This window comes from Pipistrellus hanaki, assembly GCF_964339955.1.
Source record: "Pipistrellus hanaki genome assembly, chromosome: 3".
Lineage (NCBI taxonomy): Eukaryota > Metazoa > Chordata > Mammalia > Chiroptera > Vespertilionidae > Pipistrellus > Pipistrellus hanaki.
Window position 1 is genome coordinate 394,322 of NC_140505.1, and position 21,917 is coordinate 416,238.

The 21,917-nt window shown below is 54.7% G+C and overlaps 2 protein-coding genes across 4 annotated transcripts in view; one reads left to right on the forward strand and one right to left on the reverse strand.

Annotated features, from left to right (window-relative positions):
• Positions 1–9,442, forward strand: part of ANGPT2 (angiopoietin 2) — a 36,908-nt gene extending 27,466 nt beyond the window's left edge. For both annotated transcript variants that reach the window (XM_084878342.1, XM_084878343.1), the window contains exons 6-9: positions 2,249–2,350; positions 3,348–3,514; positions 7,019–7,149; positions 8,098–9,442. In XM_084878342.1, the coding sequence (XP_084734468.1) occupies positions 2,249–2,350; positions 3,348–3,514; positions 7,019–7,149; positions 8,098–8,258 (561 nt within the window). In that variant the 3' untranslated portion in view covers positions 8,259–9,442. The remainder of the gene's footprint in view (positions 1–2,248; positions 2,351–3,347; positions 3,515–7,018; positions 7,150–8,097) is intronic.
• MCPH1 (microcephalin 1) overlaps positions 1–21,917 on the reverse strand; it is an 89,637-nt gene that overhangs the window by 44,386 nt on the left and 23,334 nt on the right. For both annotated transcript variants that reach the window (XM_084878338.1, XM_084878339.1), the window contains exon 12: positions 10,965–11,042. In XM_084878338.1, the coding sequence (XP_084734464.1) occupies positions 10,965–11,042 (78 nt within the window). The remainder of the gene's footprint in view (positions 1–10,964; positions 11,043–21,917) is intronic.

Below are 21,917 nucleotides of genomic sequence, written 5' to 3' on the forward strand. Positions count from 1 at the left end.
TCCACAAGCTCTCTTCTTTAAAGCTGGACAAAGTCCCGGCATCCGAGGACAGGGGCTGCACTGCTCACACGCAGGGATCCGCCCCGTCCCAGAGGCTCAACTCTGACATCAGTAACTTCAGAGCGGAGGTTGGACATCACAGGTCCCCATGTCCCTGGAGCAAGGCAGGCGCACCGAGGACCGACCAGCCTGCACGGATGCGCGTCCGGGGCGAGGGTTCACGTCTGCACGCACATGCCTCGCAGCCCGAGGCAGCGTGTGGAGCTAGTTCACCAGGTGGGTTTTACGTGACACACGATGGACGTGAGCGGCCGGGCCGCCGTGGCCCACAGCAAACGGGAGAGGACAGTGTGTGGACCCCGGTCGACATGGACCTGCTGCGGGGCCTCGGACCAGTCCCTGTTTCTGGGCCCACCCAGTGAGGCGGACAGTACTCTGTGACAGCCTGTGTCCCACTTCCCAGCTGGACGACGGCTGGCTGCATTAGCCAAACCCGACTACACCTCCTCCGCTCCATAGGCAGCACAGCCTCAGAGTCCCTGTCTGGTTGGATAACACGAGGAAGGCTCCTCAGAGCTCCCCATGGGCATGCACAGTGGCAACCATGACTAACAAGGTTGCTGCCAGCCCAGGGTGAGGGTTCCCGCAAGCAGATCAAGTCTAATGTTCAATGAACTGAAGTGGAAAATCGTTTTATTCTTATCTGGAGGCCTGGTGCATGAAATTAGTGCACGGGTAGGGTCCCTAGCCTGGCTGGGGATCAGGGCCAACTGGGGCCTTCCAGCTGCCAGCCAGGGCCTTCCTTTGTTCTGTGCCTCCCCCTGTTGGTAAGCACATGTCATAGCAAGCAATCAAACTCCCTGTTTCCCAGTGGAACTCCCTCGGCGACAATTTGCATAGTAGGCATGTGTGTGTGTGTGTGTGTGTGTGTGTGTGTATGCATATGCATAAGTGGAATTTTCTTTACTTGTTAATCCTCACTCAAGGATATTTTTCCCATTGACTTTTTTTAGAGAGAGAGGCAGGGAGGGGAAGAGATAGAAACATCAATGTGAGAGACACATTGATTGGTTGCCTCCTGCACACGTCCTGACTGAGGGCCAGGATGAGCTTGCAACCGAGGTGTGTGCCCTTGACCAGAATCAAACCCACAACCCTTCCGTCCGTGAACCACACTACCCGCTGATGTACATGGCGAGGCTGCATGTTCCTTCTCAGTGGACACGCTTCCAAAGGGAGAGGTCGGGAGAGGGGAAGGCTGGCAGCAGAGCGTGGAAGGGGGCCCCGCTCTCTGAATTAGTGCAGGGAGCACACGCTTACACCCACCTGGCAACATGTTCGCCATCACCGAAAGAACCACGGAGAACATCAAAGCAAGACTACTGCTCATGGTTCTGAACCTCAGCTTCCACGTTTACCACCTGCTACACTGCAGGGCGTTTCTCTTCGCTTTCTGGGAAACGTTTCCTTCCACCATAATCTTGTTTCTTATAGCTACTGTGTGATCTTATTCTCAGGGGGTTTAATTTCATGAAAAACCTCCAGCTGAGCTGAAACGGAGCATGCATGCTCCCATCCCAGAAAGAATTCCACTCTGACAAAGTTTAAACCCCGAGCCGGCGTGGCAGCAGAGCTGAGAGGCACTGGGGGTGGGGGGAAGGGTGCCATGGGCAGTGAGCAAAGGGCAGAGCCTGGCGCGAATCAGAGGCAAGCAGCCAGGCCACGCTTGGATCACACCAAGCACGTGGCCCCTCAGGCCCCTGGTGCTGAGTGACGGCTGCCAGTTTTGACTTGTCCCCACGTGGGGAAGCGGGATGGCCCCAGGACACGCCACCTCACAGGACTCCCGGGAGCCCTAACAGCACGGGGACCCCCTCCATCCCTCCGGCAGAGGTGCAGGGACGACTCCCTCTCAAAGGTTTTCAGGGACGTAGACGGGTCCACGCTCGTCTGCCAGGGTGGAGACGGAGGGCGGGCCATCCCTCACAGCGACTCTGAGGAAGGGCAATCCGTGTCAGCTACAGGGGTCGCAGCCTAACAATCAGGCACCCTTCGTCCATCACCAGCCTGCACTGTATCGCTGCGACCTCCATCCTGTAAGTCGTGGCTTTCAATTTACTCAAAACCACGGGTTCCCGCAGAGACCCCCAGCAGATGCTGTTGGGCATCTACACGCGTCTCGCTCCTCACATTCAGCAGGAGACCCAGTCGCAACCCACACAGCAGTCACGTGCCCTTCCCGTTGCAGGCCTACTGCGACATGGAGTCTGCCGGAGGGGGGTGGACCCTCATCCAGCGGCGAGAGGACGGCAGCGTGGACTTCCAGCGGACTTGGAAAGAGTATAAAGCGGTATGAACAGCCCTAAGCCATCTGAAATGAGAGCTTTCACCACAAACCCAAGCTAACCAAGGACTCAGGACAGCTTTCTAACCAAAGGGTTCTGTTACCTGGTGTGTGGTGTCCCGTCCCCCCCCCCCCCCCCCCCAATTAAAGACCAGACCTGTCAGTATAGCGTGGGCCACGCAGTGAGAGCATGTGAGCAGGGGGTTCACGCCAGGGCAGCTCTTGGCTGGCAAGCCCGCACTCCCAGCTGCTACCCCAGCACGATCCCTCCCCCCATCCCCCCATGTAGCTTAGTTTCTTAAAACTGGCCTCACCCGGCCCACATTCTTCTCTGGAGGACCCAGCTCCCAGCACAGACATCTGAGCTCGCTACACAGGAGGGAGGAGGAAGGGCCACTCATCTCAGACAGGGGAGCCCATGGGGAAGCCCACGAGAAGCCCACGGGAAAACCCTCACGGAAAGCCCACGGGGGAGCCTTCGGGAAGCCCATGGGGAGCCCCCAGGAAGCCCACGGGGAAGCCCACGGGGAACTCACGGGAAAGCCTCCGGGAAGCCCATACGGAGCCCACAGGGAGCCCCCAGGGAAGCCCACAGGGAAGCCCACAGGGAAGCCCTCGTGGAAAGCCCACGGGGAACTCAAGGGGAAGCCCCTGAGAAGCCCACACGGAAGCCCCCAGGAAGCCCACGGGGAGCCCTCGGGAAGCCCACAGGGAGCCCCCGGGGAGCCCACAGGGAAGCCCACGGGGAAGCCCACGGGGAGCCCACAGGGAGCCCCCAGGGAGCCCACAGGGAAGCCCACGGGGAAGCCCCCAGGAAGCCCACGGGGAAGCCCACGGGGAAGCCCACACGGAAGCCCACGGGGAAGCCCATGAGGAAGCCCACGGGGAGCCCTCGGGAAGCCCACACGGAAGCCCCCGGGAGAGCCCACGGGGAGCCCACGGGGAAGCCCTCACAGGGAGCCCCCGGGAAGCCCACGGGGACTGACTTTCCGTCCGGTTGCAGGGCTTCGGGAACCCGGCGGGCGAGCACTGGCTGGGGAACGAGTTTGTCTCCCAGGTGACCACCCAGAAGCGCTACGTGCTGAGGATCCGCCTGGCCGACTGGGAGGGCAACGAGGCCCAGGCCCTGTACGAGCACTTCTCCCTCTCGGGCGAGGACCTCAACTACAGGTGAGGGCTTGTGGCGACGGTCCCAGGAGGGAGGACACTGTGGTAGCTGGGGCCAGACCACCCTGAGAAACCTGTCTTCCCAGAGCCCCTCACCCTGTTAGGTGCGCTTCCCGGTTCTGAGTGGGACTGGCTTTCACGACAGAGGGCCCTGTAAGGACAGTGTTTGCCCGGGGCCTGCTCCCTGTCTGCAAGGAGCCGGGCACTGACTCCGTCCGTGGGCATGGAGTGTGGGCCTGCAGGGAAGTGTGAGGACGGCATCCTACACACACACACCTTGGGCTGCTGTATTATTTACCGCAAAGATCTAAGAGTCACTCTACCTTCTGCAGTTAGCACACAACCAGTCGTAAGATTCAGCCCAAAGTCAGGATGACTGCCAAGTGCAAAAGCAGCAGAATTGGGGGGACGGTGGATAGTCACCCCGCAGTGCTCTGCTGTGGCTCCCTTCTCCTACCATTACCTTGTACGCCAGCTGGTGGCGCTACTTATGAACCCTTGGAGAACATGGGGAAACCCTGGCCAGAATTCTCTCTAGCTCTAACAGTGGTGAGAGCAGGCAGGGCAGCAGAGGCTCTGAGAGCTGGGACCCTGAGGTTGTGGGGTGCCTGAGGCTCTGTGGGTGAGGCTGTGCGGGTACATGAGGCTGTGCGGGTGGGTTAGGCCGTGGGGGTGGGTGAGGCCATGCAGGTGGGTGAGACCGTGCTGGTAGGTGAGGCCGTGCGGGTGGAGGCCGTGTGGATGGGTGAGGCTGAGTGGGTGGGTGAGGTCGGGCGGGTGGGTAGGTGAGGCTGTGTGGGTGAGGCTCACACAGAGGAGGCACTTATGGGCGTGTGGTTCCTAAGGACTCAGAATGCATGTGCCCGTGATGAGCACGGAGAGAGGGGACAGTGCAGGGGTGCCCCAGGAGCTGGTCTGAGGGCCCCGCAGACCTCAGCCACCCCCACGCCCCGAGGGCCTGGCGGGCAGACGGGGGGGGGGGGGGGGGGGTCGGGGGGGAATGTATCAACCGCGTAGCCCACGTGCACCGCCCACACTGAGGTTGGAGACAAACCACCTCACCATGCAGGGGGACCTCACGAACTGTTACTGCCTGGCACAGCCCCATGCAAACCCCGCTCGCATCTCTGCCCACAGTACAGTCTCAGTCCCCAGCTGGCTCCCGGGGAGGGACAGCCAGCAGCCTGGGCATGAGGGGACCCTGCGGGGCTGTGCAGCTCCCAGCGCTGCGCCCCACCCCCAGCTGGCTGCTTTGTAAAGGGCCCTGCAGAGAGGTACGCCTGACATCCGGTCAGCGCTGACCGCGCGGTGGGAGTCAGGGACAGTCCATGCAGGCACAGGGAGAACGGCTCCGAGAGGCCGCCCCTTGGCAGGCGGCGGTGAGACAGGTGAGGCCTCTCTACACCAAGGACGCTCCAAAGATCGAAGCCCCGAGGAATGTCAGACACCAGTGGCTGGTCACTGTTTTACCTCCAAGCTAAATATTTTGTCAACTGGCAACGGCTAGGAATCTACAACAGAGGAATTTTAAAAAAGAAGCACAGAAATTAAGGATTAGACTGTTTATATAAGATTTTATAAAACGGGTCATTACCCTCGGATGCTGACATTATAAAAATACCTTAACCTGAGTTGGTTAGTTTAGAAATGGAAGTCAACTTTTGGCTATGCCGTTTTGTAAAGCACCCGTTTGTTTAAAGCTCAGTGTAACGTGCTTGGCAGTGTAAGACCGATGCCACCCTGAAAGCACGACTCCCCTAACAAAGCATGCCCACGTCCCATCAGCATCACTGCAGAGGGCTCAGGAAGTCACCATCTACAGCAGCTGCGATGTATGGTCCCCACGTGGCCGAAAACTGAAAAGTAATCAGTAAAATGTAATTCTCTTCACTCAAACTACAACTATTTGCACATTAAACTGTAACTGGTCACTGGCCACGCACTGAGGCGCCCGTGGACTGAGGTTCGGTGTGACGTGACATGCTCGCTCCGCCTCACCCCTCTGCTCTGTGAAAGGGACGGACAGCCGAGCAGCGGAGTCCAGGAGGGCGGCCCTCGAATCCCCAAAGTGAGGAGAACGCGACTCCCCACCAGTGGCCACGCCATGAGCCTCCCAGAGGGCGAGGGCAGAGCCCTCCTGCTTGCTGGCCTTTGGGGCGGTGCCCTGAGCCCCGAGCTGAGCTGCTCAGGGAGGCGGGGCTGGGGGGGGGGGGGCAGCTGGCTTCAGGCTTCGGAAGCCAAGGGGAGGGCCTGCGAGGACCCCAGGACCTGAGACCAGAGATGAGCAGGACCTGCACGAGCCTTTGTGCAGGCGTGCTGGCCGTGCCCGGACCATGCAGGGCCATGCACGGCCCATGCAGCAGGCATGAGGGGGACCATGTGGGGGCCACGTGGGGGCCGTGTGGCTGGGCCCTGTGGACATCTTGGAAACAAGGGTAACACTGAAATTCTGAAGTCGAGTCAATGCCTATGATCTTGTGTCCGGAGCTGCCACATGTAGAAACACTGAAACCGAAGTCACTCGCACGCACATGCCCTGGGACCAGCGCTTCCTGAACCCCTGGGACAGGCTCCCACCTGGCCTCCATGGCCTCCTCCTCCGTGGGCAGCCTCCCCATCCCCCGCGAGAAGTGTGAGCCTGGGAGTGCGGGCCCACCCAGAACCGCGACCACCCCACATGTGGAGCCGGGAGTGCAGGCTCCCAGGCTGTGCGGGCATGGATGCTCCGTGGAAGGGCCTGTGACCCCTCCCTTCTCCATCCGCGTGCCGCCGTGGTTCTTGGAATCGAGATCTCCCAGGCTGTGGCTGGCAAACGAGCTGGCGTCAGGGACACCATCCCCTGGGTTGGCATGCGGTCCTCCCTGACTTTGCAGGGCCTGTGCTGTGGATCCCAGGACGGGCAGACCCGATGCGCAGGCTCCACACCCCACCCAGCACGTGGACCCTGCTCTTGGCCGCCAGCCAGCTTGCCGCCTATGGCTCCCCGAAGGGGTTTCCCTCCCCCTCCCCATCCCATTCCCTTCCCAGCACAGGCACTGGGACAGCCGTAAGCTCTGCTCCAGACCCAAGGCCCTTCCCTGTTCCTGCGGGCCTCCCAGCTCTCTCCCACCAACAACAGGGTGCGGAGGTCGGCCGTCACCACAACACGCATGTTCCTGTCTGGGTGAAGCCTGCAGACCTGGACAGGGCCCTGCCCTCAACCTCCCTTCCCCCTCCCCCCCTATGCGCAGTCCCCTTCCTGTTTACCTCAGAGCGGCAGGAAAATGAGTGGAAGGGCCCCAAGTCCCGCTGATGCCTGTGCAAGTGATATCCGTGCAGTTTTACCAAAACACACGCTCCGCCTCAGGACTGATGATAAGCGGGTTCCTGTTTATTTCCGCGCAAGGATGCTCGGTCCAGGCTGCTGGGGGCACTTGCGGGACAGCACTCTCCAGCAGAGGGCTTCTTTGTGGGGAGTGTTCCACGGGGCACACCCCGCTCATCCCCCTCTCCCCTCCGCGCCCCCAGGATCCACCTCAAGGGCCTCACGGGGTCGGCCGGCAAGATCAGCAGCATCAGCCAGCCGGGGAGCGACTTCAGCACCAAGGACATGGACAGGGACCGGTGCATCTGCAAGTGCGCACAGATGCTCACGGGAGGTAGGCGCCTGTCTGTGGGGGCCAGGGCCGGTGTGTGTGAGTGTGTGTGTGTGTGTGTGTGTGTGTGTGGGCTGGCCGTGGGTCAGCTGTGAGTGGTGACCACGTCCACACCACAGAAGGCCTGTCCGCGGGGGAGAGGCTTGCTTCCGCTTTGTCGCTGGAGCTGCTTAGCCCAGGAGAGAGCCTAGGCACCTGGTGACGGGCAGGTGTCTCAGTCCAGGGGCCACATTGCAGAATGTAACATAAATACTGCACCAGAGTGCTTTTCAGAGAAACAGAACATCTAGACATAAACACAGCCGCTCCACCAACCCGCCCCTGAGCTGACCACTGCACTCAGGTTCACCACATTATCTGTCTCACTGCATAGACATGGCGACAGTCCTGCTCCCGTCTTCTGTGTCTTAAAGTCTCATATGAGTGGCACCACTCTGTCCTTCCACGCCTCCCTGCAGGCCTGGCACCGTGAGCTGGGTGGGGGAGAGCAGGCCCAGCCCCCGCTGTGTCCCACACTCACCCGGCTTCACCTCAGTGAGCACTGTGCAGCTTTAAGTTTTTTCTTTTTATCTAGCTCTACTGGACACTGAAAACTTGGGGTTATATTTTAAACAGAAAGAATTTCTCAGGGGGTGGGAGGAGCCTGGATCAGCCCAGGTCACTTAGCTGGGGAACTGGAAAGGGTGTGGCTGCTGAGAGCCACCCCGAGGCCTCAGTGTCCCCGTCCAGATGTTCTGCCTCCTGCGAGTGGCCATGGTCTCCCGACGCGTGGCCGTGGCCTCCCCACGCAGCGCCACAGCAAAGGGGAGAAGCCTGTCCGAGCCCCTCCCTCTGCGGCCCCGCCCAGGGCACTCAGGACACCGACACCTAAAATGCAGGAATGTGCGTGTGGGCCGGCGGGTGGCTGCTCCCGGGAGGGGGCCCGCCCTGACCCTCTGCTGCACTTCACAGGCTGGTGGTTCGACGCGTGTGGCCCCTCCAACCTCAACGGAATGTACTACCCCCAGAGGCAGAGCACCAACAGGTTCAACGGCATCAAGTGGTACTACTGGAAGGGCTCGGGCTACTCGCTCAAGGCCACGGCCATGATGATCCGGCCCGCGGACTTCTGAGGCCTGGGCCCGCCGCGGGGCCGGGGCTGCGGCGTCCTCACCAGAAGGCCGGGGGATACGGCGGTGTTGTCCCTCCGCCCCAGAGGGAAGCACCTGGGGCCCGACTCAGAGCCCCCAAACTCCCCACTGACACCTGTCCTGCTCGGCAACCCCAGCACAGCCCGACCTTCACCTCGTGACCATAGGGCGTCTGTGCAGAGACGAGCTTATGCTGCAAACAGATGATGGCTCGCAGGCTCCTGCACGCCGAGAGCATCAGTGAATAACTGGAAACAGCTCCGGGCTCCCGGGTCGTCTGGCTGCACCCCGCTAGCCTACTGGGCTGATGCTGCACCCCCGGTCGCCTGCCGGGCTGATGGAGGGGACGGCAGCATCACGCCCGGCACAGACTCAGGTCCCTGCGAGGGTCAGAGTGCCTTCTGCCCTCTCTTGGGTGCTTTAATTTTCATCTGGAAACCGCGTGTCTGCACAGGCGTCGCCAGCTGCGTTCTAAGCTAATGCTGAAAAAGATGTCAAGTTTATACGGAGAAACTCCCAGGATGTATTCTTTTATTTCATGTAAAGATTGTACACTTATTTTTGCTGCCTGACTGTTAACTATGAAGGTGTTTTTAGTAATTAAATATAACTTATGAGGTGAACTTTTATGATAATGTTTACAACTCTGCAATTTGATTCCAAAACAACGGCCGTGCGTCCTGACCGTGGAGAGTGCCTGGTCTGTTCCCTGGACCGACCCGCCACCCCCAGTCCCGCGGGCTCTTCCCTCCGGGCGGGCAGGCCAAGGAGAGGAAGCCCAACGTGGGACGTGCACGAAGCTGAACTCCCTCCTTAAGTTATCTCAGGAAAAGGTAACTTGTATCAGTACGCTATTTACTTCTACGTGTCTACACCACACAGCTTTGAAACGGGTTTTGAAGCACAAAACCGATATCTGGTGTTCCCCTCGAAGTCATGAGTGTGTGACAGTGTGAGCAGACTCTCACCCAGGCCGACCCAGATCCCAACCCCGACCCTGACCTGGGGCTAACTCGGTGGCTGTCCCTCGGCGAGCGGGCAGGTGGGCAGGCGGCTCTGAGCTGGAGACCCTCAGGCATTTGCTTTCCGCCCAGTTGCCAGGCAGCTCAGCCAGATGGACAACCAGCAACTTCACCATCTTCCTTCCCGCCATAGCTGTGTCCCTAGTCCCGCCTCAGCCGGGTCCCTTAGTCCCACCACAGCCGGGTCCCTTAGTCCCACCACAGCCGGGTCCCTTAGTCCCACCACAGCCGGGCCCCTTAGTCCCACCACAGCCGGGCCCCTTAGTCCCACCACAGCCGGGTCCCTAGTCCCACCACAGCCGTGTCCCTTAGTCCCACCACAGCCGTGTCCCTTAGTCCCGCCACAGCCGTGTCCCTAGTCCCACCACAGCCGTGTCCCTAGTCCCACCACAGCCGGGTCCCTAGTCCCACCGCAGCCGTGTCCCTAGTCCCACCGCAGCCGTGTCCCTAGTCCCACCACAGCCGGGTCCCTAGTCCCACCACAGCCGTGTCCCTTAGTCCCGCCACAGCCGGGTCCCTAATCCCACCACAGCCGTGTCCCTAGTCCACGCTCTTCTCAGTCTTATGTGGCCCCACAGCTCATACACAGACTGGCCGGGTCAGTGCTCTCCTCACTCCGTGCTCCGTGTCTCCTCTTATCAACGTGAGGCCATAACCATCAGAGGCGTCCGCTGTGCGGAGGGGGGCATCTGATGAGACTCTCGGCTGGGAGGGAGCACGTTTCCAGATCTCGGGGGGGGCGGGGGGGAGCAATGACAGTGTGACGGGAGCCGACATGGGGAGGTGGGCAACAACACCATCCACACCGCTCACCCACACAGAGCAGCAGCCCGACGCATTTCCAAGGCGACCGCGCCGTGTCCTCGGGCGGCCTGTCCCTCATGAGAGAGCGGGACCTTGACCTCGTGCTGTAACTACGCTTCTCTCCCTTACATGATGCCAAAGCCTCACTGAGAGGACGTGTTCTCTCCGTAAGAAAATGTCTATGAAGCTGACAGGAAATCAAAGCAGTCATCTCAAAAATGGAGACCCACCCACAACCTGGAGAGCCCAGCAATTCAGGGCAGCGGTCAAGCTCTGTCACGGACAATCGCCCAGAACACTGGAGCGGCCAAAAACGCACCTTGGCTGCCGCGGATACAGCCGCGTTCGTCTTCCAGGTGATAACCGTGTGAATGAACACGCGGCACACACCAGCCGACCCGGCGCGGTGCTGCCGCCCCGTCACCCGGGACCACCTGGGAGATCAGACTCCGCCCTCGGACGCCAGGGCCGAGCTCTCCCGCTGGCCTCGGACACCTGGGAACTCAGGCAGGTGGAGCCGAGTTAGGAAACATGGAGACAAAGCCCACCCGTCTTGCTGGCAGGCCACGCTTTAAGGCTTCCAGGTCCATCTCACGGGCGGCAACAGCAGCACTGCGCACAGCTGTGAGCGCGTACACAGGCCCTTCTCAAGAACGCCTTCTCAGTTTTGTCTTTCTGTCCTGAGGGCTTCATAGTTAAGGCTTTTGAGAATGCATTTCTCACAAATAGTCTCCGGATGTCTTTCTACTTATGGGCATAACTGCTCTTGATTTAATGAACATCAGAGTGCACAGCTTTGTTAATAACGATTTCTCAAGAAACTGTAGTTGAAGTCCCCACCGCAAAGCGAGGCCTGACTCACCGGAGCAGCGGGAAAGGAGTCGGAGAGTTCGAAGGGTTCCTCAGAAATCCAGTGACCCAGTTCCAGAGACCACAGGACCTGCCACGGCATAGAAGGGAGCATTTTTAACATTTATTGTCAAAGATTCTTAGTGAACAACAAGCCACCTAGGAGATCGAGCAAAAACAAAACGCACGGGAAACCCAGCGGCGAGTGCACACCCCTCCACCTCACCCCCCGGTCAGAGCAGACGTGAGCTACACCCCGAAGGGCCCCAGCACCTCCTGGCTGCGCAAGCGGCACATGGGTAAGGGCCCGGTCAGGTGTCGCCTCGTGATGATTAGACACCAGGGCTGCTGTCCCATGGAGGCCAAATCCGACGCGAGACCTCCCTGCTCCTAGACAGGGAACAGTACATTCCTTTAAAACTACCCGTCTCCAACCTAAGGAGGCATGGTACACCATGCTCAGGAGAGTTTTCCACAGTCTAATTAATTAAAAGGAAAGACACACAAATTAGGAGACAGACCAGAGGCCTAAGCTTAAAAAGCAACCCTTTGGCGTGCACTGTTCCCAACATCGTCTGACACTTTCAGAAGTTCCCCAGAACACACGTGAGAGACCCCGGACGTGTGAAGAGGAAATATCTCAAAAACATGCTTTCATCATCATCAGCAGCAGCAGCAGCAGCAGCACCTGAATCCACACATTTAAATGATCAAAATAATGTCTTCGTTTTGATTCAGCAACGCCTGAGGCGGGAGGCTCGGGCACCGTCTCTGCTCTGTGACCGAATCCCTCCAGCCGGTTTCTACCCTCCGGCAGGATTCACAACCGGAGCCACCATGTAACGCACGTGTCTGTCACCGCCTCGGGCACCCCTTCTTCCTGCAGTGGCTACACAGCTACGTCCTTCTGGCTGAACTGCTGGCGGAGGGGTAGCCTTCCCTTCCGGGAATTCCTACAGCTCAGAACCACCTACGGGCGCCGGCCTGACACATCCCCCTACCATAAGGTGACCAGACGTCCCGATTTTTAACAATTTGTCCCGTGTCCTGTGGCGTTTTAAAAATGTCCCGATTTTCAATTTTTTGGAATTTTTTAAAACGACGCGGAACAAATTGTTAAAAATTGGGATTGTCCCGTCAAAAGCAGGACGTTTGGTCACCTTACCCTACCATCACCGCCAGTGCTACCCACAGGGGAGGGCCATGCTGTTTGGAAAGAAAGTGCGTGTGGCAGGAAGTCGGGCTCAGGGAATGGGGTCCGAATGCTTTCCCCCCAGCACTGGCCTGGGCCCCAGACACAAGTAGCTACAACAACTCTTTCCTGGCTCACGTATCGTTCCTCTGTGACCATGAGCAAGATCCCACGCCAGGGCCTGGAAGCACACCAACCCGAGGCGGTCAGGCTCCGTGGGGGGCGGGAGGCAGCCGCCACAGGGTGCTCCAGCACAGGCATGGGAACCCAGCAGGGAAGCCAGCTGGCTGTCTAGGCAGGGGTGGAGATCCTTCCTCACCAAGGGCCGTTTGGATATTTATAGCACCATCCTTGGGCCATGCAACACCATCAATTTATTTGGTCAAACATTTAATGAACTCTGGCAGGGCCAGGCCAGATGATGTCACGGGCCTTATTCGGCCCATGGACCAGAGCTCACCCTGCCCCCCATCCTGGTCTAGGAGATCCCAGAAAGGGTTGGCAATGAGCTGATGTTTACCCAGAGCCCCAGGGAGCTCAGCAGGCAAAGGGGAAGGGACCTCGAGCCAAGATGGCCCGTTTCTGGGGGAGTGGGGTGTTCTGGACGAAGGGTAGGGAGACGGGGTGGTTGGGCCCGTCTGGGAGGCATGAGGGGTGGTGCTCCTTTCCCTGTGTGCTGAGGCATCGGCTTGGGGCAGGGGAATCGGAAGAAAAGCCAGGAGTGAGTGCCTGGGCTAGGCCCTCGATGGCCTGGGGAAGCCGCAGGCCGCGGGAAAGTCGGCCTCCACGGGGAGGGCACGGGACAGGTGTGAGCTCGGGGACTAGCTCAGTGTTCAGTTGGACCTGTGGGTCCACGAGCATTTTGCCAATTAGGCCACCTTTTGGTTGTCCCTGATTTTTACTGCCTAACCAACATCACACACACACACACACACACACACACACACACGTACACACACACGACTTAGGAAGTTCAGTGAAAGGAGGTTTTATAAACTTGGGAACTTGACACTAAAGCCATGTTTCTCCCGGCTTTCTGGGTGGTTACAAACACTTAGAATAGCTGTTTGCCTGGCTTGTACCGGTCACTGACAGAAACACACGAGCTGCGTGGTTCCTCGCGGTTACAGGCTTAGCCCAGGAAGCCAGCTCAGCGTGGGCAGGAGGCAGTGTGACCAACAGGAGGCCAGGAGCACAGGGGACCGGGAGTCAGGGAGCATCTTAGACACGCCGCGGTTCACATAGAATCCACCGAGTTCACATAGAATCCACATAAAAATGAAAACCGAGTCACACAGCCTCTGGGAAAACTTACGTTCTCTGAGTATGTTCCTCCCTAAATGTTATGAAAATAAAACCTTAAGACGTCGACAGTACACTTTTGGTAAGTGAATTGCCTGTTTCATTTCTCTACGTACTCAAAGAAGGAGTATTTTACAGAGAGAACAGAAAACACAGATTTGACTACAAGGAAATCAAATCGGAAATAAATTACAGAAAAAAGTATACCCTTTTCCCTTTAGAACCTTCACTAGCCAATTGGATCTTTACCTTCACGCTCAAAACAGAGAAAGCATACTCTGCAAGACTACAGTCAAGACCATGAGTGACCTTACAAATAAGCAGTTAACCAGACCTATTTCCCATCATACATGTGACAGGAAAGTAACCGAGAAGCTAAGTAAAGCAGGGTGGAGTGAAGAATACAGAGGGCCCATCCCGTGTGGCATAGCCTGGCAAGAGAGTGATTTCAGCATTCACTATGAAGGAACATGCAATTCCCAACACTCATAAAGCAGGAACCTTGATGACTTCAATGAGAAATCCTTCTCTTGCCTGATTGTTGGAGCAATAGCCAGTGATGCTACCACGTTCCATAATGAGGGAGCCCTCACTCCGTGCAGCCCAGACTGTCGCACCCATGCTCTCCTCGCTTTACGTACTTGGAATCATTCCACATGGGGGGTAGGGACAGCACCATGATTGCAAGACACCTGGGAGACAGTGCTATGGTCAAGTGCAAGGCAAGGAGAGCACCCCACACGAGGAAAAAACCCAGTCTCCTCCGGTCACACGGCACCTTGAGCACATGCCAACAGGCAGCTAAAGGATGGTCCAAGGGAGGGAGAGTCTGCAGCAGAGAGATGGCCAAGTAGCTGCCACGTGGTCAGGGACTCGGAAGGCAGATGATGCAAGTGTCTAGAGAAGGAAGGCAGGCAACAGGGAGTGCCCAGTGACCGCTTCAGATCCCCCGAGGCAGGAAGCAGGCGGCAGAAGTCGGAGAAAGGTGCACAGCAGGGAGGAGGGGCTCTCCTCCCCCAGCCCATGCCCCTCGGGATGAGGCAGCCGTGAAACCAGACGGAGTGAAACTGTCCTGTCGGCCTCACCCTGGACCCCAGCGAGACCCTGGAGCAGGACACGGTGTGTTTCCTGGGGACAATGACCGGCCCAGAAAAGCAGATGCACAGAGACTGAGCGAGGCCTACCTCGCCCAACCCCCACCCACACACAGCACACGTCCACACCCCGCCCAGGCCAGCAGCTCACACCACATGTCAGGGCCTGATAGCCCGTAATTATGCCATTAGCAGCGTCTCCAGCAGACAGACACGGCCAAACCAAACAGCGGGGATACCCGGGCCACGCTGACGACAGGCCCGGACAGCAGCTGTGCCCGGCCTCGTGAGGGCCCGTCTGGGGGGAGTGGCAGGGCTCCGGGTGGTGGTGCCCAGATAATCTGAGGGACAGAAGACGGCCGGAGGGCAGGCAGGGGTGAGAGAACTGTGTTGTCTTAGAAATCCTGCAGCGACTCAGGCCCTCGGGAAAGGAAGCAATCAAACAGTGTTAACCATTACCTCAGGAAAAACAAACAAAAATTACCAAAAAGGGAACGAATCAGCACATCATACGGCTCAGCTCAAACAGCACACTTATAAGCATCCACACGTACGTGTGTGTGTGTGTGTGTCCAGACTCATCTATGAAACTTCACATAGAAACTGTAACCACAGTGGGCAGCCTGGGACGGGGCTGGAGGAACCGATAAAAGCCATGGGTCCTATTTTAATCTTCCTCAGCCGTCTATAGACAATGTCCAAATACGGCCGGAGAGTGTTTTAGTTAGACGCATGTAGCTAAAACACCAGAGGCTATTTTAAGGGTGGAATCAGGCTGGGACACAACAGGGCAGGCAGTGACATTTTTTATTATAAGTCTCGTAAATTACCGTATTTTCCGGCATATAAGACGACCCCCTAATTTTACAGTTAAAACATAGGTTTAGGCCTATATTCGCTGTATAAGACTACCCCCCACTTCCGAGGCAACACCAGTTCTTTTTTTTAATAGACCGCCTCTCTGACTCTGGCCAATCTGAGCAGGCTTTTTACTAGAACACAGTGTACATGTTCTGTACCCGAAATACGGTACTTGATTTTCTCAATACTGCACTGTGCAAAATGGTAGACTTGCAGAAGACTTGCCCAAACCGTTCAGAGCGTTCTCATACCCCGTCCCCGGGATTCCTCCACTGTGTGCAGCTCCAACTGGCCCTTCGTTTCAAAAGCCTCTGCTGACCAGACCCACGTGTTGAGATCTGCAAAGACCACATGCTGGGCCTGTAGCAGGAACTGAGGTGACACCGCAGACCGAAAGCATAGAAAGTGCCATGTTCTCCAATTTATAGCATCTCCCCCTCTTTATTCTGGTCTTGTTTGATTTCTTTCATAAGAGCTTTGTAGTTTTCAACAAACAAATCCTGCAAACATTTTGTCAAATTTAAACTTAAATATTTCCGTTTTGGGGGGTGTAATATAAAACGGATTTAAAAGTATTAGGATTCCAGTGGCTCATTTCTCGTGGACAGAAATAAAGCTGAATTTTGCATATGACCTTGTATCTGTAACACGGCTGGGCCCAGGCTACTAGCTGTGGAGCTTTTCTGCAGATCCAGTGACATTTCCGATGCGATCGCATTTCCTGTGAGTGGGCAGTCTAATCTCTCCCTCCCTCTCTCATAGGCATATGTATTTTTTTCTTGCCTAATTGCGTTGGCTAGGACGTCCCCAGCAAAAGCATTCAAGTTGCATGAACCACCCTCTGAGGCAGCTTCTTGTGGATTATGTCAGAGGAGCATATATCCAAAGTGTCCTTGTGTACCAATTTGTGTTTCTTTTTTTTTTTTTTTTAATGTTTTTATTGTTCATATTATTACAAATGTTCCTTTTTTCCCCCCCATCAATGCTCTCCTCCACCAGGTTCCCACCCCTCCCTCTGCCCTTTCCCCACTCCCCATTGTCCTCATCCATAGGTGCACAGTTTATGTTCAGTCTCTTCCCACGCTCCCCTCTCCCCTTTTCCCCAAGAATCATCAGTTCACTCCCCTTCCATACCTCTGATTCTATTATATTCAACAGTTACTATTGTTCATCAGATTTTTTTTTTTTTTATTTCCTTGGTTTTTAGATTCACTTGTTGATAGTTACGTATTTGTTGTTCATAATTTTTATCTTTGTTTACTTTCTCTTCTGAAAGAACCCCCTTCAGCAATTCATATAATTCTGGTTTGGTGGTGATGAACTCCTTTAGCTTTTTTTTATTAGTGAAGCTCTTTATCTGACCTTCGATTCTGAGTGATAGCTTTGCTGGATAAATTATCTTTGGCTGTAGGTTCTTACTATTCATCACCTTGAATATTTCTTGCCATTTCCTTCTGGCCTGCATGGTTTCTGTTGAGAAGTCAGCTGACAATCGTATAGGTGCTCCTTTATATGTAACTACCTTCTTTGCTCTTGCTTCTTGTAAATATTCTCTCTTTGTCTTTTGCTCTTGGAATTTTAATTATGAGATGTCTTGGTTTGGTCCTCTTTGGATTCCTTTTGTTTGGAGTTCTGTGCGCTTCCTGGACTTGTAAGTCTAATTCTTTCACCAGGTGGGGGAAGTTTTCTGTCACTATTTCTTTCAGTATGTTTTCCATATCTTGCTCTCTCTCATCTTCTGGGACCCCCATAATTCTGATGTTGGTTCGCTTGAAGTTGTCCCAGAGGTTTCTTACATTATTTTCAATTTTCTGGATTCTCTTGCCTTCTAGCTTCTGTGGAGGAGTGTCTTCTGGCTCTTTATGTTCCAAATCTTTGACTTGATTCTTGCGATCTTCCCTTCTGTTTTTAGGACTCTGTAAAATATGTTTTATTTCAGACAATGTATTCTTTATTTCTTGTTGCTCCCTTATCATTTCTTGATGACTCCTTATTAAATCTAATTGATCTCTTTTCATATCCTCATAGGACTTATCCATCTTTTCTAGGAAATTCTTGAAAAACCTTATAAGCGTAGATTTGAACTCTATATCCAGGCGCTTTTTGTCCTCCATTTCTTTCGTTTGTGATTTATTTTGTTGTTGCATATCGCAGTTACAGATGGGGCGGGGTTTCAGGGTGGAGCCTGCAGCTTTGGCTTCCGTCAGCCCCGCCCTATGCGGCTCCTGGGTCTCAGGGTCCTTCAGTGCTCGCTGCCGGCGCCTCTGAGAGAAAGGTGCCCTCAATTTCCGCCTGCTGCCAAACAGTCTATGCTCTCCCCCAATGAGACCGGTACTGGGGTTCAGTTCAGTTGGAAGTGGAGTTGGAGGTGGCGTTCAGAGCAGTCTGGAGCCCCAGTCTCCTTCCCGTCAGGGCAATCCCGCGGCACAGCCATCGGTCCCTTCTCTGCGCGCAGTGTGCGCGCCTCCGGGACTTCCTTTCGCCACTTCCCCGGGTCCTGCCTTACAGCCCGGCTCCCTATGGATGAGCCTTGGTCTCCGGGGTCTGGGGAACTGGGATTCAGAGCAGTCGGGGGCCTAGCACAGTGGGAGTTTTATCTCCTTTCCGCTAGGGAACGCCCGCCAGGCACTCTGCCTCCCCCTCCTCTCTGGCTTCGTCCTCTCGGCGCACGCGCGCTGCGTCTCCGTACCTTGGGCTTTTCCAGCTCCTCCGTGCCTCCTTCTGGTTTTCTCCTTGCTTCTCGCTGTAGAATTTCCAGTCAGTCAACCTTCCTGTAGTTCTGGGCAATGTCCATTTTATATTTTAGTTGTATTTTATTGAAATTGTTGTGTGCTGCTGCGGCTAGGTGTTCACCTGGGCGCAGCCATCTTGGATCCACCCAATTTGTGTTTCTTATGGGAAGCGGAGGCTTTTTCCACTTAGTTTCATCTTGTTTTTAAGGAAAAAAATATAGATTATTATCTAGTCCTGGTGCTGGCGAGTGGCTATGGTGTGCTCATTAGCTGCCTCAACTTCTTATTCCCCAGAGAATTAGAAAATTCCGAGTGGTCAAAAGTACCACGGCTCTACATCAGTAAGTGTCCCTTTCCAGGTCAAAATCAATCAAATTAGTTTTTCCTAACATTCAGCTTAATTTTTTATCATTTTCTTAATTTCCTAAGAACTCTTCTTAGGTGTTTAAAAAAGATTCACAAATAAGTAAACACTCTAAACAAGGTATACTATACTTAAGTTTTGCCTTCTCAAAAAGAAATTTAAAGGGAAAACAACAGATTTCAGTCTGAGTGATGAGAGAAAGCTAGGATTGAAGAACAAGCAATCAACAGGGAGGTTTTAGGTTGTACTTAAAAAATATTAATCACAATTAATCACTCCATGTGATTAATGAACTCCTGGTATAAAAATTATAATTGTACTATGAAGCTGATTTAACTCACTCGAAAGAAAAACTGATCATGTTGAAAACATTTATGGGTATTCAGGTTTAGTTATGATAACTACATTATTAAGTTTGTTCTAAATTCCTAAGTAGTCAGCTGAATCAATCACTGTTTGTGGACCTGTGTCCAGAGCATACCACCTACCATATATAATTGCTAACTTCAACAGCAATATGGTATTGTGAGAAGAAACAAATCCTCTTTTCTGCCAAAGAACAGTTTGGACAGCCGCCATATTGGACTGTGTGACTTGGCAGCCGCCATGTTGGCCACAAGGCTTGTAGTTCCCCTGGGGGCCACCATTTTGAAACAGCAAAGGCCAACCCCTCCCTTTGAATTAGCCAATTGCAAAAGACGGTGTGCCTGAGCTCCAATCAAGAGCAAGGGACAGGTCACATGTATCAGGGATTATAAATCCCCAGCATCCCACCTGCTTGGTGTGCTCGTGCTTCCAGACCACGTGTGCGCTCCCTTCAACATAGAAGTAAAGATGTTTGCCTCCTGCCTGGATCCCGAGTATGTTTTGTGTTCTACCAGGACTTGGGGGACTCGCCTTATTTCTAACAGTTCTAGGGACACTTGGGAGAACACAGAAGTAAAGAAAAGGGGACTCAGCCTGGCCAGCATGGCTCAGTGGTTGAGCATTGACCTATGAACTAGGAGATCAGGGTGTGATTCCTAGTCAGGGCACATGCCTGAGTTGTGGGCTCAATCCCCAGTGTGAAGTGTGCAGGAGGCAGCCAATCAATGATTCTCTCTCATCATTGATGATTTTGTCTCTCTCTCTTCCTTTCCCTTCTCTGAAATCAATAAAAATATATTTTAAAAAAGAAAAAAGAAAAGCAGGCCACTGGAGAGGATATGCCAACAATGTTCTTAGCATAAGAAGAATTTATACTGTACAAAACACCAGCTGGTTAATTAAAACTAAATCTGACACTTAGCACCTGTGCCACAGATTTAACCCATTGGGATCCTATTTATTCCAGAAGTTCACAAGTCTGTTTTATCCCCCACTTCCACCACCAGGAATGACCCACCAGGCTGTCTTTACCTGCCAGCCCTGCCACCTTCCTTCTCCAGCGGGGCAGGTGTAAGGACAAACATTTGCATTTGCCAAGCAAATACAAATGTTTCTTTTCTACAGAAGAACTCAAACAGTAATTGCCCCCCCCCCTTTTTTTTTCTATTTTAAGTTAACACCAAAATTACAGGATTTTTCTCATCTGACTTCACAGTCTTTGTCTCAGCTGTGAAGGTAACTGATGTCTTCAAACAAGCACCCTCAAGAGAATCTGCTACTGTGTACACGGCCTTTATTTTCTCCTAGAGGGAAGGTATGTGTCACTCCCACAACCAGATAGTATAGTGAGCTGAGAACCCAGAACCCATGCCACTGGGTCAAACCAACTCTAACGCTTCACATTTTTATGACAAAAGACAAGCCAGAAAACCTCACACGTCCCTGAGGACGAAAGCACCCCTGTGGTCAACGAATTGCTGTGCAAAGAAGTTATACGTGGGTTAAACTTGGGGAGCAAAGACCGGGCTGTCAATCGCATAATTTTTAATTATAAGTAGTGGAGTGCTTATGTCCTGGACACTGGGGCCAAAATCAGAGGAGATCTACACTTCCAAGAAGACCCGCTTGGCCCAAAGAGGTTTTAAGGCAATAACACGGGTTTCAAAATAAGCCATTCCTTGTATTTCCAACCACCTCGAAACACCAAGGAAGACTTCCTGTAATTCCACCGAATTTCTTTAAAAACACAAACCTATGCAGCAGACGCAATGCAGCCTCCAAGAGGCCGTTTTCTGTCTGTGAGCTGTAATGGAGTGCAGCTCACGCTACCCAATGAACCATCTTAAAGGGCCTTCGGTGGACTGGCAGGCTGTGCAGCCACCGCCTCGCCCAGCTTCAGGGCTTCTCATTCACGGGGAGCCTGCCCGGTGCCCACTGCACACCCCCCCCCCCCCCCAAATCACCCATTGGACACGTCACACGTGCCCGCCCTGCTCCCTGCCCTGAGCAGTGCTTCGAGTCCAGGCGCCCCAGGCCTCTGTAAGGGCCACGAACACTTACTGAGAGCTGCCTGAGCAGCTTATGTGGATACAGAAGCAGCTCAGAGGCTCTAAGGGCCTCACTGGCCCGGACAAGGTTGCATTAACAGTCACTAGGTTTTTTGGAGACTACCTGGCAGTCACGGAATCAAGACACTGGTATTTAGGACGGGGGAAGATGACCCAGCTACCTTGGGAAGGGGGTGCCTGGGAAAACAGGGGCTCGGAATGAGGAAATGCTGAATTCAAGTTCAAAGCTTCCCATTGCCAAGCATTGCAAGCCAGTGACCAAACCCCCAACAACATCCCAGCTGGAATGAATTCACGTCCCGGGTCCTCAGGACAACTGTGCCTCCCGACAGAGCGGCTCCGAGCCCGAGAACTTCCTAGGCGAGGCCCACGAATGTGGTCAGGAGCAGCCTGTCCCCCACTTGCTCGCTGCCTCCAGCACTGCCCTGGGCAGCGCAGTCCTGGACCAGCCGCCTGCCACACCTGTGAGCTGGCCGCAAAGCAAGAAGCTGGGCCCAGCCACACAGAACCAGGACCTGCACTTTAAAAAGCCCGGGCTCCTTTGTCTTTGAGGCTCAGGTAGCACCATGCAGCTGGCCCCAAAGTGGCACTAAACCAGGGCCTCCACACGACCTACGTGACCACGACAGAGAAGATAAGCAAAAAAGTCCTAAAAATAAGTAGCTAGGAACCTTTCCCCTTTCTGGGAGATGTGAGCAGACAGACACTAAACCTCAGATGGAGGAGCGAGGAAGCCGCACGCAGACACGGCCGATGGCGACAGCAACGTGCAGGGCTATTCTGGGGTTGGCGAGCTTCGCGCCGCCCTGGCAGCCACGTCTTCCCTCTCATTGAGCACACAGCAGGGTGACCCAGCCTGTCTCCAGCAGTTACATGCAAAGGCCAAGTGTATAAAAAGCATACACTCCTATGTCCCTTATCAAAATGAAAACAAAAATAAACGTAACACATTCCAATGCAACCCAGACACACAGCAGGAGCATCCC